This window comes from Neopelma chrysocephalum, unplaced genomic scaffold, assembly GCF_003984885.1.
Source record: "Neopelma chrysocephalum unplaced genomic scaffold, ASM398488v2 Primary Assembly neopelma1_24, whole genome shotgun sequence".
Taxonomy (NCBI): domain Eukaryota; kingdom Metazoa; phylum Chordata; class Aves; order Passeriformes; family Pipridae; genus Neopelma; species Neopelma chrysocephalum.
Genome location: NW_020897693.1, coordinates 41,458,815 through 41,484,586, shown reverse-complemented (window position 1 = coordinate 41,484,586; position 25,772 = coordinate 41,458,815). Strand labels below are relative to the sequence as shown.

General features: G+C 41.8%; 1 protein-coding gene across 1 annotated transcript in view; it reads right to left on the bottom strand.

The window, feature by feature from the left end:
* The window catches only part of RIN3 (Ras and Rab interactor 3), a 65,409-nt gene that overhangs the window by 7,177 nt on the left and 32,460 nt on the right, over positions 1 to 25,772 (bottom strand). Inside the window, exons 4-7 of the mRNA XM_027673679.1 lie at positions 17,970 to 18,042; positions 15,027 to 15,118; positions 9,746 to 11,209; positions 8,029 to 8,337 (exon numbers count right to left, since the gene is read on the bottom strand). Coding sequence (XP_027529480.1) covers positions 8,029 to 8,337; positions 9,746 to 11,209; positions 15,027 to 15,118; positions 17,970 to 18,042 — 1,938 coding nt within the window. The remainder of the gene's footprint in view (positions 1 to 8,028; positions 8,338 to 9,745; positions 11,210 to 15,026; positions 15,119 to 17,969; positions 18,043 to 25,772) is intronic.

Sequence of the window (25,772 nt, the reverse complement as noted above, 5' to 3'; positions counted from 1 at the left end):
AAGGTAAAACATCACACTACGTGTTCCTAATTAAAACAGTCTCCCAAGAGGAATCATCTTTCTAGCCATGGCATCTAGCTAAGAAAACAAAAAGCCTTTCACATTGGACTTAGACTAGCTTTTGAAATTGGTGTGCAGCAGGTACTCAAGATTTCTGATGCTTAAAACGTATCTGCAAAGTCAACAAAGTGATCTAATGTGTAATCTGTAAGAGCTCTTTGGGATGGATCTCCGAGGATGAAAAACCATGCACGTTAACAGTCATCATTATAAATAATTATTGGTTAAAATAGAATCCAAACTGAAGCTTCGCTGCATAAATCACAAAGAACACAGGGATAACTTTTCTCCTTTGAAAGACGCTTTCACTTTCCACCAACGTGTTGTAAATTCATCATGGAAAACCCATAATAGCAAGCTTCTTAACAGGCCTATCTTCCGAACACTCAGACTTGACCATTCCTCTCAATTTAATCCCAAAGCTTTCATTCTGAATGTCTTTCTTCCGACTGTGGGTAGATTTTCTTATCTGTGCATTTGGATGTGTTGGTTTCATGGGCCACGTGTGTCTCACTTGAGAACTGCTTGCCTCACCTCAAAGTCAAAGCTACCCTTGATATAGCTCTGGTGAAATTAATGCTCTAACCATTTTTGTCCCATAGTACACATTCTCTTCCATGGTAGGGCATAAATTCCTGTTTCTCAAATGTTCCCACTGACTTATTTCAAATCTTTGCCATGAGTCAGGTTTCTTTTTTTGTCATTCATAGCTGACGCAAATTCTCCACTGGCAAAGAAAAATATTCTTCTGAAGCCTCAAATAAACATGAGCTTAGCCCCTGATTAAAAAAAAAAAGTGGCTTTGAAATAAACCTAGTAATATATCTAGTGGACAGAGAGTTGATCCAGTTAAAACAAAGTGTTAGAGAATGAGAGATTGTCAGAGCTGTAATTCAGCTGTTTCTGACAGAGCCCACACATGCCACAACATAGGCAATTTATTGAATGAAAGCTGGATTAACACTTTCAATTCTGATTGCTTTATTATGGCTGCCTTTAGTCAAAAGAAACAGCCTTTAGTCTTCAATCAAACTATAAATGAACTTTATTGTTCCATTAACATCTGGATGGACATTTTATTTGTCTGTTGTTGCCTTGGCTTATGCCTCTGTGAAAGCTTTAGCTCTGTGAAGGGTCCAATTCATTACTGTCATATACATTACCTTAATACAAGCAGCTTAGTATTACAGCTATTTAATATTTTCCAGAGAAAAAAAAAGATAACACAATGGAGACATGAAAATGTAATAGAAAAACCACACAGAGAAAATCCCTATTCTACTATTGATCCAAATAAATCAAGGGGCAAGAGAATCAGTTCGATATAAAACTAGTATAAAGGAAGATGAAATACCAAAGATTTGGTAGGCTATTTTTCCCTTCTCTAAAAACTTTTTCTTTATGAAGTAGTAGTTACAGACCAGTGGCACGGGTAGAATGATTCTAATTTCCTAAATGCCAAGGGATTTCCAGTGCAATACCGATAGCAGAATTTTCCCTACTACTTCTCTTTTATGACCAATTCATATTGTGTCTACTAGGGCATCCAAGAAAGTTGCTACTTCACAATATAAATTCCTATCCACTGGGAAAAAAATCAAAACAAACCAAAACAAAGCAAAAAATCCTTGGGGTTTTGGTTTGGGTTTTTTCTGTTTGTTTATTGTGGTTTTTAAAAATATCACTAAAGGAGATCACAAACCAGACAATGGACTGACCAACTAACGAAAGTGGAAACAACCATTTGAAACTAAACAATTCCATGTCCCCATTTGTCAACTTTTAGTGTCAGCTGAACTGAAAGTTAGAGGACAATTTTCAAGAACTCCTACAGAATCTCTGTTTCTTTTTTGTTGGCTGAGAAGTGGTTGTATGTATAAAAAGGCATGGAATCAAATATTTTTCATTGCTTTCTATCTCATTTCTACAAGCTAATTTAGATGCTTTGCCCACCAGTCCCTGTTATAAACTTTTCTCAACTTTAAGATTTCATAGGAATATTATTGGACTTCCAGCTGTTTATATGGCTTCAATATGAAAATCTGATATACTGTTTCTTTTTGAATAATGAACACAGAGTAGGGATGTCTGACTGCAATAATGGAAAGAGAACACATTCTCAATATGCTGTATGCTCACAACCTGCACAAATTACTAGACATCACCTTAATCCACTTGTGGGTATATGATGCCTGATTCTTAAATATCCACATCTGTAGCTAAAGCTGAAGTCAGCAGGAGCAGAATGTGTCAACAAGAGAAATCAAAATTAGTCATCAAGGATCTAGCTCTGACTCCACGTGTTACCGCAAACTTTCAGTGTTGCCAAGAACAGGTCAGACACAGTATATTGCACCTACTCCTTGTAGGCATTGTAACAACTTATCTCCACTGACTGCATGTGGAACCAAGGACAGGTGCCTGAGAGGGTAGGATTCTCAATCTCCCTTTCTTCTTCTGGCCCTGAATGTCACGGCAGGCACAGGAACTAGTTTTGACATGTACAGCCATCAGACCAAGTACGGCCCTGAGATGCTCTGTATCTCGGTCTATCTGTGGAGTTGATAGGTGTTGTCAGCAACTCAAATATGTCCAGAGGCAAGAGGCCACAAAGATATATGTAACAGTGCCTGTGAACCAAGGTACTCGGATGGTTGGTGCTGCTCAGCAATGTGTAACCCACATGCTTCCTGTCTGATGAGAAGCACCAGGGCACTAACCAGGGTCCATCTGGGAGCTGCAAGTGGGGATGTTCTCTGCAGGCTGATGCCTCCTCAGCTCTACTTTCAGTCTGGGCCAAAGCCAAATTCCTAGACCTGTGTGGCTTGCTCCATTTGTGGTCTCTCACAGAGGGGTATTTTTGCAGATGACAGAGTTAATCTAGCTCTGACCCTTCCACTGCTCTCAGTGACAGTGGGACTGAACTTACTTATTCAAGGTGGTGGTGTCCTACTCCAGATATGACTTGCTTGCTTTATTTTCCCTTCTTCCCTACAGGGTCAGGAAATATTTATTTCATAAATATCTCTAAGAAGCTTAAAATAAGCCTTCTCTTCTGCCACAAGCTCATCCTATTATGTTTATAGCAAAGCAAATACAACGTCAGATCCTGGCTGGGATGCAGCACTTGAATAGATGGGTATTAATTAAATACATGATTGAAACCAATTGGAATTCTGCCCAAGCCTCCATAAAGAAATTACAAACTATTTTAACACATTCATGCATTTCTTTTCCCTCTGCGTATATTCTGAAAACCAGCAGACTGTGATGACGCCTGCACCTTGCTCTAATATTTTATGAACACTGGCATGATGTCTAGCAGCAGATCTCCAGCAAATATGGATTTTAGGCTCAGTTTATAGCTGGGAAACCTGAGGTACAGAAAGATTAAGAGAGATTTGTACAAGATCATAAGAAAAATTGTAACTGTCCTTCCACTATCCTTCCTAGCATTTTACTGTCTCTTGTCTATCTCATACTACTTTACAAGGTTTGATTTATGATATAGTTGAATTAAGCGAGTTAATAGATGCAGACAGCATGAATCCACTTCAAAAATATATGGTTTAGAGATCAGAGGAATTTGTTCCCCATGAAAAATTTGAACTGGCTCTTTGATTCAAATGTAGAAATTGTGCTAGCTAGCAAAAAACCCAAAATCTATAGTCCATCAGTCTTCATTAATAGTAACTTAAATCAAGCATCCTCTTCTCAAAGATATCAAAGTAAAACTGTTATGCATAGCTTTATATTCCTTCTCAGAAATGTGATGTGATAATAAGCCATGTGGTGGGATTGCTCTGACTTAGTTTTAGGAGCTTCTAGCATGGGTTCTGCACTGGCTGCTGAAGTATTTGAGTCCAGTTTCCTTTTCACAAGCTCAGCTATCCCATTGAAGACATACATGGCTTTATCAACTGCGGAGCCATATGGGAGTGCATAAGAGCAGCCAATATCTGTCTGCTCAAAGGTGACAAATTTCCTTCTAAAAGCTAAGGAAGAGAAATATTCCAATGTAATATATGTCCTATCTGTCCACTTCTCCCAAAAGTAGACTACATATTGGCCATGCAAAACTATGCAACAGAAATTATTCAAGCAGATGTTTTAGGGCCAGTCACCTGGCCAATTCCATCACTAGCACAGAACTGGTTTTGAACTATATAATTCCAGCTCCCTATGCAGTTCAAAGATGAAGCTTCATAATCTTAGGTGGTTCACAAGTTAAAAATATTGCAGTAAGAAAATTGTACCTCTATTCATTCGTCTTGAATTACCTTAGAAAGCAGTCTGCCCATCTTTCAAACTTCCAACTTAAACTTAGAGTTTTCCCATGTCTGATCTTCCTCGTTGATGGACTGACCAAATTTGGCCTGTTTTTCTCACAGTTTTTTTTCACAAACTAATGCCTATTTGCTGCTCTATTTTTGTTTTTCCATCAATTCTCTTCCACACAGTGGCAGTTCCCAGGAAGCACAAGGCCTGGTGCTCCAGGCACACCACTGCCAGTATACACCACACATACTGAAAATTTGCATCTTGTTTCTCACTCTACAAGTGACATTTGTGTTTTTGATGAAAAGCAGAGATTCTCTTTCTACCCCACAAAACACCTTTAATATTTTGTCTGAGTAAAGGTATTTCTGAAAGATACATAATAAGTGTGTTTTTTCTACATAAATGAGCTATGTGCCCACCTGTCCCTGTGGGTATTGTAGCACACCTTCCAAATGTAGGAGCAGCATGATTCCTGCCTCTTACTTTTTTCTAGTGCACAGATAAAATAATGCCAAAAAAATGCCAGCCATTTTGGGGGGTTGGGTTTCCAAACTCTTTTTTTTTCCTGTTTGTTAAATGCATTTTCTTCTTGCTAACAATTCCTAGTATTTTTAGCAGTCAGGTTACATGTTTTTAGATTGTGGGTTACATTCTTGGAGGCATATGTTGCTGTTATTTAAGTTTGCATATAAGCTGGAGAAGTTCAGTGAGACACCTTAATACTATAATAATTGTCCCTTTGGGAAGGATTCACTTACTAATATCACTGCCTACACAGTACATACGAGCATCTGAACCAGTTCCCCTACATTCCTTTTATAGCTAGTAACAAAGTAATCAATACTGTCCTTGGAGTTTGCCTAGAGTCATCTCACCCTAAAGCAGAAACTTACATCTAGCCAGATGAATCACCTGAACTCCATCGACTGATTCCCCAAAGTACATAGTGAGAAGCTGGGCACGATACCCATCTGCGGCCACCTACTGTATTTTGTAGTTGTACTCAGTGGTCTGTTGGGAGAAAGGTGTATTGACAAAGACTGATCTTGCCCTTCTAATTCCTTGTGACGAATCAGATCCACAAGTTGATTGCCTTCAACTTGAGGAAGAGATGGTAGTTTAAAGCAGCTGAGGATCTGACCCATTCAGTTCTTAGTCTTAAGTATCAGAGAGCTCAACCACAGCCAATTTATCAGCCAGATTTTGTCATATAGTATGAATTGCAATCAAAGCAAAGATCTCCTCCTTTCTTAAAATATCTTGAAATACATGGAGTCAGACAAGGCAGGCTTCAAAGTTTCACGACTCTTTCAGCAGTGCAAAGATGGGCACTACCACAGGCACAGATGTTCCTGAATAAGCCTATCTTTAGTTTTAAAGAAAACTTGGTACCTCTTGGGACATCCTGGCCAAACCAGGACTGCTGTACATGTGCCTCAAAATGTTCAAAAATTTGTGTTTTCATATGGATCTGAGAAAAAAAAGGTGCTTGATTTGGTGGTATTTGCACTTTGATTTGAGATATGAAACCATATTCTTAGGTCAGCTCATCCTATGGTCATCGTAAAGTGAATAAAGAGCAGACAAATTACAAACTAAAATAGAAAACATAAGTAGTTACCATATTATCAAACAGATAATTTTTCTGACAAAGGTAGACTGATTTTGGTCCTGCAGCAGAGGGAATGATTAGTTTTGTGTTCCACTTACTCTGATCTTGGAAGAGGAAGGAACTTTCTAATTCAGCAGTGAGGAAAAGGAGCTAAAAGAAGAGGTTGTTGCACAGGAAGCTGAGTATGGCCCCTGCTCTTCCTGTATGAAGAGCACTATGCTGCCTCATGGCTGGCTGAAAGCAAAAGAGGGCCTTTGCTGTTGCTCTTGAGATGGGCAGAGAGCAGGAGGAGAATTCCTACCCACTGAAATCTGGTCTGAGCAGCCCACAGATGCTCTTTGGCATGCCATGGGCAGGAAATCCCTGTCAGAGAAATGTTTCAGATTTCTGGATACTTGTTTTTGCCAGGTGGAAAATGAAAGTGATCTGGGTTCAATTCACTTTGTGGAAGAAGTTTCACACATTTGACTCCTAAGTGGGTCTAGAGGGCGTTTCCAAGTCTCTCCAAGTCTACTGTTTTCCAGGAGTTGGACTATAGCATTCTCCTCCCCTTAACCTCTTTTTTTCTGGCCTGAATTCATTGGGGTACGTTTCCATAGTTCCAGGCCAGTTTTCTTCTGACCAGGCCTTGATATGCATCACTGATCATATATAAGGGAGAGGAAACTGGATGCCTAGAGTTGAAATCAGCTTCTGACCTGCACCCCACTAGCAGTAGTACTCAACATGAGAAAACAGCTGAGCTGGCCAAAATTAAGCATTTCGGTTGGCATAGCAAACCACAATGAAATCATCTGTTTCATAAATGTTAATCTTTTAGTGTAGGGGTTTTTTAATTATTTCCCTGACCCTAATTTTTGTTACATAAAATAACACAACAAGATTTCTTTCAATAGAGAAATTTGAACCCTGAGCTAAGGTGTGACATACACATAATATACCACCAGCATCAGAAGGAGACCATGTCTCCTACGTGGGTTTTAATGAGGCTTGCAAGTCCTTGATCTATTCTAAATTTATCCTCAGACTTAATACAACTGTTTTAACAAATTTACAGCAAATTTCCCTGCACATGTCCAAATCTTCTCATAATACTTAAGGACAGTGAGAGGTCCTGTCCACCCTGCAGCTAAGGCTCAGCCCTGGAGTGGCTTCTCACTCTGCTGTTAATGTGTCTAGACTGTTCATTGAACCTCGCTGCTTACCATCGAAGGGATGACCTTGAGGTGAGGCTTAGCAGGGACACATGTATGTATGAGTGCTCCAAGTGTTGCCAGTACAAAATAAAGCAGAACAGCTAAAAGCACCTTTGGAGATTGTGAGTTCTTGAAAAACTACAGGTTATTGCAAATTAATACCTGGCTTCTCTCCAAATTTATGTGTGGCTGGTCATCAGCTCACCAGTATACAAAAAGGCTCTTAAACTGGCAAGGCAGATTGCTGGAGGAAGAGACTTCTGGTCTATCTGCAAAGATGCATCCTGTCTGCAGGTCAGTGGTTTAATGTGTGCAGTAGTGATTGGCCTGAGGCTCAAGTTATGTTTATACTCAGAGCACATACTTCCTCACACTGAAGAAGCAGTGGCTTTTGGAATTCACTGGAGCATCAGGAATTAGTAATAAACAGTACTAGCATTCTGCATCTCCTCCTCAAATTAGGCAAAACTTTGTAAAGGCCAAACCAAGAGACTATTCCCAAAGACCCATTCCTAGAATTTACCATTACTCTGCTACAGAGTAATATATCAGGACAGAGCCCTGAGGATATATGGAAGGCTGTGTGAAGACCTGTGCAAAAAGGACATGACACATAACACACACACTTAAAAATATCTGGGTTTTGGAGTTATGGAGTTTAACCAGGTAATATCTTATACCTGTCATTAGTGCAGAGAACTTCACAGTCACTTGCCATCCCATTCTGAACACAACCTGTGGGCAGCTGATACCAAACACATCAACCACCACTGCTACCTCCAATGTGAATATTACCACACGAGCTGTATCATAAACCCTGTTCCTTTGATACATGGAGAAGGACCCGTGAGGGATACCATTTCAGTAGAAGTGCTGTACCTGGGTTTCCCTGAGCCATGGAGTCATAGATGAGCTTGCAGGTCTTCAGCAAGATGGCAATTTTCTTTTCTGGGGAGTAGGTCTTGTGCATGGTTGTGAATTTGTGAAGGATCTTTTCCATCACAACTGTTTCAGGCACACTGGTCATGATGCCTAGGTCAGTGGTAGTTGTGTTTTGTATCACAAGTTGATTCTCTTTCAGCTGCTGTAAGGATCCATCTTTAGTGTGTATTTCTTTTAACGAAGAATTAATTGCTTCCTTCAAAGGTTTCAGGACACATTTGTATAAAGCTGTCTCAGCAATCACTTCTGCATAGAGAAGGGAGAACACAAATGCACATAACAAATAATCGACACAGTAGTACAGGTGCAAGTAAATGTCCTAAGGCAGCTTATGGTTGGTTATTTGACTACTACTGCATAGTTGTGAGCAGGGAACAGAAATTATATCCCAGAAAGCAAACATTTCATTACCAACACCCTCCAGAAGTCCTAGATGGGCTCGAGATGAACATCAGTGTGTGATCTCTGCCACTGGAGCTGTAGAAGACTGCCTGCTACCAGCAGTCCCTGCTCTCTCTGCCTGACCCCTGGCTGACCAGCATGACACTCTCAGGCAGCAGGACAGCCAGTTCTGGGGAGAGATGAGGAAACTCACTTAACTCTGCTTCTTTTCCAAGCCCTGCTCTTACAGGTGGGATTCATCTGATTTCCCTCTCCCTCTACCTGTTTGAGATATTCACTTTGGGATGAAATTAATTGTATCTTCAAAGCACCCCTTTGTCCTCAGTGACTGAGAAGCGGCTGTAGCCACCAGCTCAGAGAGAGACACCAACACCTGGTCAGAATTTTCTTTACTGGTCAGTGACTTTAAATTACTCATACTTAAGACAGCTCTTACGTGACCTATGGATGAGGAAATAGTATTTATGGGTTGAGTTTTTGATTATTATTTAGCAGGAGACAAAAGACAAAAGGAAGCATGAGAAACTGTGAGAAAGTCTTGTCTGACTCCTAGAAACCAGAGGCAGAGCTAAAGGGACTGCAAGAGATCTTGTTCCCCCTGCACTGAGGCAAAAAGGTCATTGGCAAAAGAGTTCATCTGCTCAGGTAGTAAGGAATGAAGCAGAGGGCAGTAAAATTTATCTATGCAAAATCCAATGATTTTAAAGAATCCAGAGAATCAACCAGCCTGAAGCAGGACAAATTCAAGTGGCAAATTTTCCATAGTGGGAATCTCTGCTCTCCACAGGAGACTGACCCCTAATCTGTCTTGCACACGCAAGGAGTTCTCCATCCTTACAGCAGAGCAGTGGATGTGAAAGGCCATGGGGAATGCAGCTGTGGGGGGGGAAGTTGACCTTTTGTGTTTCCAGTGAACTCTGTGAGTGCTCACCTATACAGACTCATATTTGTATGAGTGAGTATGCATATATACATAAATGTATGTCTCTCTCACAAACATGGACATACATCTCTTCTGCTTAAACTTTTCCCTTTAAAACATTCATAATGAGTTTTTCCCCCTTGTTGGTCTCCAGGTTTTAGAGCTGCTCCTCCAAGTGCTGACAACAACAGAGTAGACTTCAATTCATACCCCTCAGCTTTTAAGAGATGGTTTACAATTCTGTAAAGCAGAAACTGTATCTGCATAATCCTGTCTTCATCCTCACCTTCCCAAATCATGCCCAAGGATAAATAAACCACAGTCACCTACCTAACTGTTCCTCAGTGTAGGAGGCTGGGTCTATCAGAGATTTCAACTCAGTGCTCTGCACTAAGTAACTTTTCAGCTGTGTCATCATCAACCGGATTTCTTGTAGCATCTCTGTACTGGAGCTCTGTTTTGCCATCATCTCTAAACTGTACACTCTGTAGTCCCGCACCAGGTTGCCAAAGTATGAATCCTTGTCCTGTGCCAGTTCCACTATCTTCTTCTGCAGCTTCCTGTCACTAGACAAAAAGACTGTGAAGACGTTGGACAGGTTTACAAAGGACAGCCTGTTCTTGGCCTTGGCCAAGATTATGGAGTGTGTCTTTTTACCGGATGAACTACTCAGCATCTCCATGTCATCCTCTGTGCTGCTGGTAGAGTAGGAGTCTGGTTCAGATGCTGACGCTTGAGCTGTTGTGCTGCCTCCCACGTCCTCCAGGGACAAGTGCAAACCTTTCAGTTCAGCTGAGCTGACAGGCTTGTGGCCATGTTCTGGTTCAGTCTTGGTGTGTGCGCAAGTAGCACCACCTGCCACTGTAGCTGGGCTGTTCTTGCACACAGCTTGAGCTGTGGCTGTGGCCGTCTCTGCCACTGTTCTTAGCTTCGACTGGCTGGAGTTTTGGATCCTTGGTACCTGGGAAAGCCTCTTCCTTCTTGGTGGTGGAATAGGAGGTGGCTTTCCTTTCTCAATGGCATTGATTTTTATCTCAGGCACGTCCTCCTTCTTCTCTGCAGGTTCTGGCTTCATCTCCTGAAACCGTGATACAGCCCTTTTGGAAACCTCCCCGGGCATTTCTATACCCTTTTTGCACAGTAACCTTTTATCTCTGCTCTCTGTACTTGTATCTTGTTTTTCTTCTGTCCCTTCCCCTTTCCTCGTTTCACAACTTTCAGGCTTACCCGCACAGCTCTCCTCCGAGGTCCGCTCATACAGCCGCCTCCGTGGGGGGACAGAGGGCTGGGAGCCCTTCTCAGGGCTCACTGCTGAGAGCTCACTGACAGAGCAGCTCTGCTTCCTTTCTTCTTTTTTACTGTCACCGCCCTCAGCTTTCATTTCCTCTATGCTCTTTCCTAGTGGCTTAAGAAACAGCTTGTTTTCTTCACAAGCAGTCATAGGATCCTGTGGGAGCTTCAGAGAAAATTTCTGAACCGGAGCGTGAGAAGGTGGAGGTGGAGGGGGCCGGCGGGGAGACCTCCTTTCAGTGATCATGGTGGCAGGGGGGAGATCGACGGTCACAGTGTGGCTTTTAGGAGGAGGTACATCTGGAGGAAAAGGATTACTGCACTCTTCTATAAAAATAGGATTCACGAACCACAGCCTGTCATTTCCTATTGACAGCTCAATTTCACATGAGCAATGGTTTGTGCTACTTGCAAAACGCTGGGTAGATCTTGAACTGTCTGGGTCTTTTGCAGGATGGGATAATTCTTCTCTTCTTCTGTGGTTTAAGTAGGAATCCCAAAAATCTGGCAAAAAAAAAAAAAGACAACTGAAAGAAGAATGAAAAAATGTTCTGAGAGAATTTTAGCTGCTAATGATACGTAGAAGACCTATTTTTAGTTAAAATAAATGGTACACAAGCTTTCAGACCTCTGCACAAAACAATGTGAAGAAAGGGTTGCCTGTTTTATGTGCGCAAGATGCTTAAAACCAGAGGATAAGCTCAGAAGCTTCACCAGAATCCTCTTTCTTGTCAGGTTTAAGACACTTACCTAGTGAAAACTATTAATGCTGTTCAGCATTTTCAGTGTGAGCAGGAAGGTACAAGTAACAAACACAAAATATTGCGAAAAGGGATCTATGGCTTGTTCAGTGATCATTGCCCTTCAAATAGTTGTGGATACCTGAGGTGAGCATGTGAAGACCCCAGATGAGTTCTGTCTCCCTCTTGCTCGCCATGGGAAGGTGCAGGTCTGAGATATACAGCCTGGATCTGACATGCATCAGGAGCACAAGAGATGAAGATGACTATACTATGCAGCAAGCTTATGTGGGAGAGTCTGTTCTACACAGAGGTCTGATTCTTCTTTGTAGTACAACCAGTCCAAAAACACATGATTTTAAACACCTTCCCCAGATTAAAATTTTCATTAAAATCTGTAGCTCTGGATGACAATTATAGCCATGCCCACTCTGTTTTGCACCTGCCTGCAGAGAGAAAAGATGATGCCAAAACTGTACACAGGAAGGAGGTATGATGAAGGACTAAGGAATAGTCAAGAACTTCAGTGCCATCAACTGTTACTAGAAAAGAAAGATGGTGTTTCAGACACAAGTAGTCATTTCTGTATGTCAGAAATCTCTTACTAGAATTTGCCTTTGAATAACTGTTTTTAAAAAATTACAAAGGATTTGTACATCCTTTGAATAGTATTCAGTGTCACTTTTCATCTTTTTCCCTTCCTTCAGAGATGAGGTTTCAAACCTGTATGCCTTACAAGTCTGATTGCTTTCAAGCACTCTTAAAGCTGCTAATCCAGGGTCCACTACTGGATACATCAGGAAACAGTATCCAGCAAACCCCATGTGTTCTTACCAAGGTAAAGGGTATAAACCTCTGAGTATATGCATTGGCTGAGGACTGTGTAGATGCCCACAGATTTAGGGACAAGGGGAAGATGGGAAATCCTGGAAACATGAGGATGCAGATAACTAAATAACTATTTCAGCATGCTTGGTCCCTAGACACAGAGCTGACACTGACAGCATACACTTCTGGGTGGATTTCGGGGGACACAACAGGGGCTGCCACATAATGCTTGAACCCTGCCTTGTGCTTGGTGTTAGGCTTGTCTCACTGCCAAAATATCACATACTGGGCCCAAGAGGGGATGGGTGGGGCTGCACACATGTGGAGTGACCCTCAGTGCTGAGTACAGGGTACAGCTCTCACGTCAAGAGGTGAACTAAAAGAGAGTCCATTCCCATCAGGATAAAACTGCAGATTTATCCTCTTGCAGCCTAGGCCAGTGTCCATGGCCAATTCAGCTTTATAAGCACGTCAGTGTGTTTTCTCAGGGTGGCTGACACTAGAACAGCTTTATTCTCAAATTTCCTATCATGAGAGGGAGAAGAAGAAAGAAGCTTAAAATAAAAGTGTTGCCAGGAACAACAGCACTCTTGACAACAGAATTCAGAAGTAGACGTACAGATGCAACTGCACATACTGGCATCACTCTGCCAACCCCTCACATCTGAGACTGTCTGGGGTAGCCTTTTCCTTAAAAGCTTTGACTCTACTGGGTATCAGCAAATGACAGACAGTGGAAGTTGCTTGTTTCAGTCAGAATATAATGCTGTGAAGTCTCATGGGCTGAGGAAATGGTGAGTAAACCAACCCACAAAAGGGAAGTTGGTTATTTTTCTCAGTAGTGACCATGATAAGACACTGATGAAAATGCAATGCTCCACTCAGACTAAGAAGGACCACATGAGGTGGTCCTACCAAGAATTACACAGCTGCTTCAGAGTAGGTGTTTCCCAGCACAGAGACACTGTTTCATACAGCAAGGAAGGCCATTTGATCATTTTCCATTGCTGCCCTGGGTCTTCCCTTAGCTTGTACCCCGGAACGGACAATTAAGCAGTTCTTTGAGTCTTTGGCGTGTCTGTGATGATATGTGCTCTTTTTGTGCAGTGCAATCGTGCTAACTCTTCTGCTAAAATGCCCTCTGCACCAGCAAGGTCAGGACTAGAGGGCCTGGAGTACATCCTCTTTGACAATATGCAGAACAGCCAAATCCTCTGCGGAACAATTCAGCTTGCAGTAAGACATTTTACTTTACCCCCTTGAAACACGTATCACTTTGAAATAAATAAAAAGCAACATATGAGAATTTCAGACAGCGCTATCTTTCCTTCAGGAGTGCCACTTTGGACAGCACTTGTTATTTGTGTACTCATTTGTACCCACAAAATTTTGTTCCAGGAGGCAGTGAACAGCATTACTCAGTAGCTGAGCCTGTTTGACTTTACTAAGACAGAATGACACTCCAGGAAGCTAACATTCTTTCCCAAGAAGACTGTACACAACCGCAGATTTTCTTCAGTTGTCAGAATCTTTCCCAGCATGCAATATACCATGACAAAAACGACCTCCAAGCATCACCACTTTCATGACCACCAGTACAGGAAAGAAGGAAGAAGACTACAACCAACATTGCTTTGGTGCTTGTGCTTTAACTAATCCTTCCTTTCAGAAGTTGCTGGAAATTGTTTCCTGAATCAGGATATCCTCTGCTGGCTCAAATTAGACATGATATACTTCCTACATTTTAATCCAGATTTTTAGACTTGTTATAATAAAATTAAGTTTGCAATTTGTAATCTCAAGTTGTAAGTAGCTTTTTTTAAGCCATAATATTCAAGAATGTTTTGACAAATTGGAACATACTCAAAATAAAGGATGCTGAAAATGTTAGAGGCAAATCTGGTGGTCAAATTCAACGAAGCTGCCTGAACTGAAACTATTGGGGTACACCCATGCCCTCTGGGGAGGTATGATGCAGAAGATCCAAAAATAGATCCCTAAAGGCCCAGGGTGCTCTAGTGAGTACCTCTAAGTGAGCTAACTCTTCAACTTTCTCCATTTTTTGGCTGTTTTCAACACCTGAAGGAAAACTGAAAAGCAAAGAGCACAAGAGAGGCTAACTGTCATAGCTGTCTGAAGTGGAGTGTGCTAAATGGAAAGGAATAGGAAGGAGATCTCCTTTAGTCAACAAAACTGCTTCTCCCATCTCTATAACTTTATAGATCTTATCTAAAATTTGCTTGTTTGGTGCTGTCACTAAAAATAATGCTCCTTTTTGTATCTGATTAGCGTGAGGCGAGAGAACATGCTGGGATGATGCACATTTCTCTACCAACTAGAAGTCTTGCAAGAGGAAGCAGAAATATCAAAATTCAAAAATACCACACTTCCATCAGTATTGCTCCCACACATCAGAAGGGGAAATTGCAAAGGTGTTTTCCATATAGCTCAGATGCCAGCTATTTCCAGTGTGTGTAAGCTACCCTGAGGGGCTGTGCCGTGCTTTAGCTGTTGGAAGCTCCAACTTTCACAGTAAGACTGTAGGTCCCACTCCCTGCACAGGGATCCAAGTGGAGGTTGGAGCTATGAACTTCTATGAACTTGAAGATCATAAACATCTTCCTCTTGCATTCAGACTTCCTCAGATATTCCAAAGACAATAGTTCATTTTTCTTCCTGTTGCATTATATTTGCGCAAGGCACCTCTGTTCTCACAAGTCTGAGTGAAACTCTGGCTGCTTTGAGGGACTTACCTATCCCCAGACTAGAGATAATTTCAAGGTCTTGAAAGCTACTGGCTTCTAATATTGCTTGTGGCAGCTTCAGGGTGAAGGGCAGCAAATCCCTGTAAAAAGAAACACAATAAAAACCAGCAAAAATATAAACTCCATAATGGATAGGATTTCACTTGGTTTTAGTGATTGGATTGACTCACAATTTCAGCCCTGTTCTGCAAAGTCCTGGATGGTAAGGCATCATGGACATTGTTGCCGGTCTGGGTTGCTCTGATTTCACAAGAGATCACCAGCTTCTGTGGTGATGCTTCATGCCATGGCACTGACTTAATCACTGTCTTGGCTTTGTCCTCTGAAAACTGCAGGAATGCCTCTCACCTCAGGGGAGGTCACAAAGGTTGAAGTACCTTCCCATGAAAAAAAGGTGTTGCAAATGGTAATTATTGTAATTAGAAAAGCCAATCTTTTCGTGTGGAAAGGATTTGAAGTCCTTTTTCTTTCTGTTTACCTCTCTCTCCCTACTCTGCTTCCTCTCCAAAAAATCTGTGTAAGTTTAAGGCACTGGGACACAGCAAGACACAGAGGGATTAGGGAAGGAAAACTCCTCCTGGGAAAAGGCAACCCGTAGGTGAAGGGACAAACAGTGATGAAGTGCTGTATGACACTAAAAAAATACATATATCCCTCTACTCTGAGGTATACCACTGAGATTTCTGACTGCTTGGTTTCTGGAAAGATGCTGGTTTTTTACTGAAAAAAAGATACAGTTTCTCAGAGAATGTTAGTTGAGTTTCACTGAAACACACCCTAAATCTCAAATAATTTGACGAAGCTCTTGGACTGGCAGTGAAGCTTTCAGGTTTGCCTCTTGCCCAGTGACAATTTGCTAAACCTGTTCTTACCTCAATTCCCATTCTAACAAGGACTAGAAAAGCTAGTCCCTAAAAGGTAGCAAGGAATGGTGCAGGATCATTTTACACATTAAAAAGTTTAACAAAATGTTCTACAAGATGCAAGAAACCATCATAGAAAAAGCTGGCCTTGTGAGTAGGAGGTGTCTGCTACACAAATGCACAGCTCAAAAATGCACATGACTGCAGATGCAGGGAGGCCCAATCTGTTGATATAGGAATGCAGGGGGCCTATTTTTGCCCTTATTAAGAGATACAGACCTTACTGATGTACTGTGTACTCCATGTGCACTGGTGTCCTGTGCACCACTGAGCACTCTGTTGTCACATTGTTTGACATAAACTGATGTGATCTCTGGTTTGTTACTTTTTTCTTGACAGATACCAGGTTTAAAAGAGGAAGAGGATCCATGGACCTTCTGCTTTCTTTGTTTGCTATTTTTATATGTATAAATAGTTCCCTTCAATTTTATTTTATTTTTTTTGTAGAAAGATACATCTAAAAATCAGGAAATATTAAGACATTGACCTAATAGAAAAAAAATCTGGTTTTATTAATGGGACAGCATCTTGCAGACCAGCCACCAAGTCACCTGTTACCTACAGGTGTTATGATCTGAGGTAATCTCTCCAGGCCAAACTTTCTTTTGAGAAGAAAAAGAAAGTCAGCCCTGGTGAGCTATTTCCAGCTATTCATAGGCGATTTACTACACCCCCGAGAACAGGCCTCTCCACTCACCATCACAGAGAGCTCCTACAAGCTGCCAGCAAATGGTATGTCAGTGTCTTTTTATTACCTGCATCTCTCAGAAAATTATTCCCTTTTTATCTTGTCTTTTGACAGCGACCTTGAAAATTGCATGAACCATCTGAGAGTGTATTTGACATTCAGAAATAACATCTGTAACAGGAACTAACAGAAGAGCTTTCTTTCTTTCTTTCTGAGACTGTCTTAAGCCATGATTGTTTTTGCAGGAAAGCAGAAGTGACCGTGTTTTCTCTCTCACCAGCTATTTGACTAGAAATGCCAAATTTGGTTTTGCATTTGGGCTCTTCTTTGCTTTGGTATGTTGGAAATCTTTGTATGGGTACAGAGGTTAATTTATGCCTGTTCTATAGGGTCTATACACATCTAGATGGCTAAATGTCTTTTAACTGATGAGGGTGAGACAGAGCATGATCTCTTGCACGGAGGCAGGAGTCGTGGCCCAGCAGTGTTGAACTCAGCTGGCTGCAGAAGCAGCCCCCAAAATAGCATGAATATCACTGTCTGGGCAAGCTGCAGCACACTGCAGATAGACTGTTCCACTACATGACCTAACCAAGTGACTAACATGACAGCCTTGTAAACATATCCTGAATCTGCTTTTTCCTCTTAAAGGAAATAACTACTTTAAGAGTCATCTAAGTTTATACAGGGGAGGTCAAAAATCTACATCCAACTCAAAACCAGGCCTGCTGCAGTAGAGATGGGGTAAGTAGGTTGTGGAGGTGTTGCTGCAGTGTGCTTGGCACAAGGACACAGAATAGAGGAGGCTGCAGGCACACAGAGGGACTCATCAGCTGCTTTCAAACCTTGTTCTAATGCAAATTACTTTACAGATCTTTCCATCTTTGTGTCCATTATGTTTGGTATTTCTGTGCTGAGCAAACAAGCACAGAAAACAATCCATTAGTAGGTTTGCTAAATCGCTACCAGGTGTGTGTATGCTTAAAGCTGCTTTAAATAAATAGTTAATCCAGGCCCTTTTTTCCTCCCTGCCCTCCTGGCCCAGTTCTGTGCCTCTGTCCTTTGTGCGTGCAGCTCTACAGACCTTCTTCAGACAAAGCTTCCAACTAAAGGGATAGCTGCGATTATGGTTTACCTGGCTAGAAACTGGGTGATATGGCCCTATTGTAGATACTAGCATTGGATATTGACTCCTGGTCTGGCAGATTAGAGGATACCAGAGGAAACAGTGGGATCTATGCTGTGACTGGATACTGGGGAAGGATGATCCAGAGGGGAAAGCAAAGTGACCATGCCATGGAAGCAATAAATCCAACTCACCTACTAACACAGTAGAAGGCAACCAGTTTGAAGACATCCTCAAATACCAGGACAGATCCTTCCAGGTACAGGACTGGTGAAAAACAGAAAAGATTAATATGAAGAAGCATGAAGAACTGGCTTCAAATGCAATGAGGCTAAATGCAACGAGATTCTTCAGGGAGACACTAAAGAAGAAATAGCCTGGTTTTCTGAATAGTTAGCTCAAGATATCAGAGTGCTGTGACACTAATAGAAACAATGGAAAGGAAAAAAACCCCTCAGGTCACAGCCAAAGGGTTCATTACAAGCCCATCTGTCTCTAAGGATGTGCATATCTGCAGTACATATGGGGCTGACCTTGTGACTCTCTATGCTGGAATCTGGTTTGGTCTGGATGGACAAAGTGCTCTGAAGAAAAAAAAAAAGAAATTATTGTTTCATTACTATGTGTGTGGGCTCTGACCTGGGTCATGCAGACACTGTGAGCACAGCCTATTTGTATCTCTCCTGTCTTCTCCCTCCCATTGTGTTATTCAGTGACTGCACTCTCCTTTAAGTGGCAAAATACAATCTATACCATATTGCAGAGTTGTTCACGATGACCTCCTTTATAACAGCATGCTATGGCATTGTGTAGCCCAAATCTCACATGTTATTGTAGAGCTTTTGGCTGTTGAGCTAGAAAAAATTACACTGGACGGTGGAGAAAGTTTCAAATTGACTGACAACCCAAGGCAGAGAGAAAGACTTGGATCAGCAGGAGAGACATGTTCATCTTTGCTTCAGCTTTATAGTCTCACAAACTGTCTATGTCTGTTTGTACACAACACATGAACAGATACTGGTTGAGGAAATCTGCAGTGGGTCCTCAGAAATGCCTGCTTACTGGTTGTAAAGAACTGGAGGCCCAGAGTCACACCGTTCACACCACAGGAGTGCGCCGGGAGTCCCTGGCGAGCAGCACCAGCTCCCACCGCCATGGCAGTGCTCACAGATGCTATGCATCTTCCTTCACGCTGTTCTCTAGGCCACAATTCAGAGCTGTGGACGTGAAGCTCAGCTACTGTGACTCAGCTTCCTCAGTCAGCCATGATTCACAGCCCTGGGAAATGTCTCCAGATCCTTGCCATGCCTGCCTGGTTGTTAGTCTCTAGCACCTGCAGGAGGGAGGCATCCACCTGGCTCTCCTCTCCCTTGCCTCTGTGCACAGGCTCTTGTTCTCCAGCCAGCCAATAATCGCACTGGAAAGAAATGCTCAAGATTGTCTCTTGTTCAGCTTCATAGTTCATTCCCCAAACAAGGCATTTCCTCCTTTTACTTCTCCCTTTGGCCTAGCCCAGGCCCAGCAGGCTGCTATTTTGAGCTGAATACACCAATGTAGGCATTTTTTAAAGAGACAAGGGCCATGTAATTCTCAGAAGTCATTCCTAACATCAGTTTACGTGGCATCAGCACAAACAGATTAACCTCAGTGTATGCACCAATACCATACTGCTATATGGAGTTTAAAACATACTTCAAGAAAAACAATCCCTTTCCCTTACTTTTCTTTCACAACTGGAAAAATCATGTTTGGCAAGTTTTTTTTTTCCATAATAAGGATCATGTTTCAGTCACAGATTTTTCATTAAACATCTACCATGAAAAATTCCTGTAGTCTGAAACGCATCTGCTTCACAGTTCTGACACAGGAAACAAAAATAAAGACAAAACCCAGTTCTGTTCTAGAGAATGAATTAAAACCCAAGAGTCTGAACTCACTCAAATCTCCGACAATTAAATAAAGCCCTTTGTAGAGATGCCGGTTTTAAGAGCATTTTTTTCTGTTAAAAACCACATGTTCACTTTGGCATCCTGAGTTGCAGGTGTCTGTAAGAGAGCAGGCTGCACCTGTACATGTTCACATACATGAGCGAATTACTTGGATTTGAACTATTGATTGTTTCTGTGCCAGGAAGCTCTGCCATTTGGGAGCTTGAATATTAGTCTGAGCCCCTCCATGTCAGGAGTATCCACATACAAGTGCCTTGTCACCATACAGCTACTTTTCCTCATACATATAGTTAAATAGCATAAAACACCACAAATCACAAGGAATTATATAGCTAAAGCAGACTAGGTACAAAAAGCTGCTGGAGCCTAAGGACAGAAGTTTTCAGCAGGTGGTATACATAAATTGGACTGTCCCTGTTCTGAGAGGTCATAGGAGGTAACAAAACCAAGCATATTTCTCAGCAGGCTGGAATTCATCATACAGAGACCTGCAGCTCTCATGGGATATTTTTGGGCAGCCTGCGAACAAGCAAGAATAGATGGAAGAATAGTAAGAAGAGTGCTTTAGATAGGTCATTACTCAAGGTACTAACACCATCAGGACCAGTACTCAGCCCAAAATTTATTCTGAACAGCGACAGTGTCAAGCAGCCTGCACAGGTCTGCAGTGGCTACTTGGACGCACTCCCAGCACAGCATCCATGGGGAAAGCCTCACAATCTCCTGCGAGGAATGTCTTCCCTGGGAGAAACCATAATACTTCCTTAATCTATTTTTATCTAAACACCTGGTGACACTACTGATAAGTAGTGCTTTGCTGTTGGATGGCAGATGATGGGTTTGGTACAGGAACGTCTCTTGTGGGAATGGTTGTCATTCACTTGTGGAGACCATTAAGTGGGTCCTGCTACATGTTTCTTGTTCTTGGAAAGACACAGAAAACAGCAAGTTTGTACAGCTAAAAGGGCTCTGTTGACTGTTGGGGACAATGTATGTCTCCTCCCAGTGCCATTACTGCCCTCAAGGCACCCTGCTCTGAGAAGACAGTCAGGGAGAAGTGCTTTTCTCTGGCTGTGGATGTGTTGTGGGTAGCTGGGGGGACATTTCACCGACATGAGCATTGCTGCTTAGGGAGGGATCGTGATGCTGCCATTTACAGGAACTCATGACTTTTGCAGAATCTAGAAGCAGACATCTGCCAGGTTGCTGTAATCTTGCTGAAAACTGCAGAGACAAAAGTCACATTTTTTGGCTCATAAAATCAGACTCAGGGCACCTGAAGAGCAAGGAAATACTTACATCTCACCATAACACTGGCAGAATGTCAACAATGTGATCAAAAGCAAGAGCAAAAGTAAGCTGGGTTCTGTGAGCCACAGCATATTAAGTTTTACCTGAAATTTAGAAGCCCATAGAAAAATATCACCTTCAGAAAATAAAAGGGGAAATGTGTAGATCAGCGGGCAATTTTGAGAGGTCTGAAACAAGGAGATAAGAAATAATTGATTTTTTATTTTTTTAATGGGCGATAGAAGCATTAGCAACATGAGTTAGTGGTTCATTGTTGAGCATACTCTGTTTTGTGTCCTTTGTGCAACTCAGTAAGCGAACAGGACATGGCCAGGATATGAACTGTTATGAATATTTATGATCATCTCATTTTTCCCTTTAAAACAGCAGCATGCTCTGAAGAGTGTCATCTTTAGGCACTGATTGGAATCTGTATTCATGTTTCCTTTACTCTTTAGATCTCCCCATCATTTCTTCATCCAGATGCAGATGTCTTTGAGTCACACTGTCCCTGAGCATTCTGCCTTCCTTTCCTTATTGATTTTTCTCCACAGAATTGTATTCACTAGTCCTGTTGTTCTGGTCACTTGGACAAACCAACCCAATTTCCATCTTACCGCTTACGTAGGCTCATGGGACCCAACTACTTCAGCTTCTTCTCTAATGGCAATATTAGTCTTATTCTCTGTTTCTCGTATCTATGTAATCCTTCAGAAACATCTGAATTCAAAGATATGAAATCCTTATTCTGCAGCCGTTATGTTGATAGAGGACTACTGAGAGCACAACCATCCCCAAAAGTCCTGATTGGGTGTTCTTCTGATGCTCTCATTTTTCCAGATTCTGGTGAATGTGAGATTTATCATCATGAGTGTGATTCCACTTTTTTATTTCTATTTTCAGATTATAAATCCATAGTCTCCTAACAAGAGATGTTTCCCTCCTTTAATATAAGTCTCCGGTTTGATACCATGGTTGCCATGACCTTGCTTGCACTGACCTTTGCAGAAAGCAGCACTGGACAGCTTTTCTGCTGTTGTGCCACCCTCAGCAAGCTCACTGCGAAGTAAAGCTCACTGTGAAGACGGGAACGCTCCAAGGCAGAGGTTACCAACTTTCCTACTCCCAGAAACTAACATTCCTGACTGTTGCAGGTTAGCAGTTTCCTGCCCCTGGGGAATGAGTCCTGGCTTTAGGGACTGCAGTGGGTATGGGTACAGAGGCTACCATGTCTACTGTAGCTCCAGTGCTGAGGCTGTTGTGTCTGTCATGATACACTGTGCCTGTCCTACCTGCTGTGCTTTACAGCAGCTCACAAGAGTGTGATGTAATTCCTTCAGGTTATTGTTTCAGTGCTCCAGGCACATGTAAATCTCCTTCTGGCCCTTTTTCATGCACTTGGCTCACAACCACTAAGAGAAAGAGCTTTAGCTGGATGTTGCTAAAGAGGGAAATTTAGACTACATAGATAGAAGTCCTTAGTGTGTTTGTGGTACGTTTCTGCAACAGCTCTGTTTGTTTGAAAGTTCCTACTATCTGTCCCTAACATTGTTTCTTGTGCTATTTCTTGATGACCTTCTGGACGGTACTGTGTGGCCTTTGAGTGCTGTGTTCTTGTAAAACATTGTCAGTGTTTATCTGTTTTCTCTTCTCAAGGCATTTTTTATTTATTCTGTAAGCTGATGTCTCTGCTTCTTCCACCTGATGTCTAAGCTGCAGTTTATTTTTTGGTCGCATAATTCCAGACTGCCTTGGTCAATCTATGTCTGTTTTGTCGTTCTTCTCTTTCCTAGTGATTCTTTCATTAAATTGTCAGTTGTTTCTGTTTTTTTCCCTGATCAAGGAAGGGCTGAAAGTTCCCTGGTTTGAACTTCTGCCAGAGTCTCCCATTGTGGATCAGCTCATGGTTTCTCACAGGATTTGAATTTTATGGCTTCCTACAGAATTTAATCTTTCTGGCCATGATGAAAAAAATCACTGATCATAGCTGTTCCTGGGAACTAATGAATTATGAAAGTGATAAAGTGTTAATGAGCTTGGTTCTAGAGTGTAAGAGAAATCTATTTTTAAACTGGGTTTTTCACAAAACATAATTATGTTGTACAGAATGAAATTATGCCATTAAAGAAGATGCAAACCACAGCCTTTTGCAGTCTTCTCAGGCTGGGGCTGAGTGGAGGGGACACTCAGTAGACATGACTGTTTCCCTCTGTGCATATTCTGGTGCTAAGAAAAGGAATTGTCGTCACATCTAACAGCGCAAGGGTCTTGGCCTCTCCACCGTGCTTTAGCTCATCCACATTCACCCAAGCAGATGGGCAGCACCTTGGTGTCCACTAAGATTTTATACCTTTAATTCAGCATAAAATCCTGGTGCTGCCTGGCCTCATTGTCTCTGCTGAAGGATGCTTGAGCAGAAGTGTGTCACAGGCATTTTGCTGCTCTGTTTCTTCCTTGTTGTGATCAGTGTTTCAGCAGGGGTTGGGAGGGTGTCTCTCACAGGTAGTTCAAGCACAGCTAACCCAGCTAAAAAAACCTGTCACAGCTCCTCAAGTGCTTTCCTTAAAGTATCCCTGTGAACAGCGATTTCAGGGATTAAGAGCAAAGCACATTCTGGAGAATGGCTGTTCCATTTCAAAGCACTTGACTTCCTTGTTAGATCCTCACTGTATATCTCCTTTCCAGGTATGGAATAAACACCTGAAAGTCGGTGGAAATTCCACTGTTTCTTCAGCCAGAGACTGAGGAGATCCAGGATTTCTTCCAAGGACTGAGTTTTAGATGTAGCCACACAGGGTGTGTTTTTGCAGAGATATGGGGGAAAACATGGCCTTTCTGAAATGTTGAGTCTGAGAGGGCTCCCAAGGACACCAAGGGGAGTAGGATAACATATTCAGTCGATGTGGTTGTTGCAGTAAGCAGCTGAGCCAGTGCTGGGATCATTGCTGGAGAAGTCACATTTTTGCAGGTCATTCAGCACCCACTCAAACATTACGATGTCAGTACAAGATTTACACTGCCCAGCTGCCCATTCAAACTGTCTGGGCTGAGGACTATGGCTGAGAGGACAAACTGGATATATATACTTGTAAGTTGCTTTCAGAAGGCAAATTTCTTCAGTAGAACTTTGTGAAGCAAAAGAAGCATTCAGATATACAAAGGTCTCCCCTGTGCCTCATGTAACAGGAAGCAATGCTATGATTTGAAATTCTGGGGCTTTAGTTTTTAGCAGCAATCTCCAGCCATATGGACAATCTTGAGAATCAATCCTAATGTGAAAAATGTATGCTATCATATAGATGTATTTTATTAAAAAATGTTTTTTTCCATTTACTTTGGAGAAAAGTCTATTTCTCTGGCTCTGAGATACGCCATGAAATACCATAGAGTTGGGGTTAATCATATAGAAAAAAGGAAGTTTTCTGACTATTTTAAGGGAAGCCACCCAGTATCCAGAACCACATTCTGCATGAGAGGCTTCCAGGAAAAAGTACCTTTCCAAACAGGACACTTTCCAAAGGTGAGTGATGAAAGGGAATAACCCACTCTGAAATGGCAGAGGTCAATAGGGTGGACAAAAAATGGGAAAAAAATTACATTTCTCCTTCCTAGAGCTGCAATCCCACCTAATTGCCAACCTGATGAAAGAAGCTCTTCTGATTCCCACTTCTGAGTGGGATAGATTGCACTGTCACTGACTTTGAGAGTCCTACTCAAAGGTCAAAGCATGAGGTCCTTAATGCCCTCATTTGAACAGTGTCTTATTTACCTCATTTACAAGTCTAAACTCTTGTTTATTAAGCTCTATAAGATCTTCAGATAGCAAGCACTGTCCAAGGACAAAAATTATAATTTGTTCCCATTTAGCCACCGAGACATGGACACTTGTATTATGGGTACTGATTTAGAGTAGCTGTTTTAAAACCAGTAAGCTTTTTCGGTTGTGTTCAAGGTACTAAGCAGAGTAGGGTAAGACAATATTATCCTGGAACAGCACACATAGCCTCTAGCTCTGATTACACAGAGATTTTACATTACGCCTCTTGGGACTGAAAAATAAGCCAAAAAAAAAATCCAAAGTGAGGATTAACAAAGCTAACAAGACCCTGAGGGCTTCTTTCCAACAGGCTTTCTCTACAATCTATCGATTTAAAGCTTAGAGTGAAAATGAAAGTGTTTGTATGGAGAGAGGGGAGGTAACTCTTGAGGATGAGAGCTTAAATTAAAAAAAAAAAAAAAGCCACCAGCTATAAGCAACCAGAATGTTTCCAAAACAACTTTGAAACCGCATGGAAACCTGGCGCTGTTACATCTTGAAAAAGCAGCTGCACAAGTGCCTTGTGTTTTAAATGTCTTGATTTTAAAAGCGTTTTATGTTTTAAAATAAGCAGTGTGTCAAAGCAACATGGAACTCGGCTCTAATGAGAAGGACTTCATGAGACTTTCTGTTTTCCTTGTGCATGTCTGCATTTAAAAGAGAAATTATGAACTTGCGCAATAGGTTATAAAATATGTCCTCATACCATGTTTTACAATATCCCCCAGAACCTTGGTCACTGTTCTTGCCAAATCAGAATTCTGGGTTCCTAGCTCAAAGGAGTCTCCTGAATGGGAACTCCTTGACTCTAACCCAATTTTCAGGGTTAATAGTGGTGCAGATAATGGACAACTCATCCTTGGCAAACAGACTGACCTTGAGAAAATGCCTAGGGGGACTAGAAATCATTCAGTCTCTATCTCCAATCAAACCACAGATGG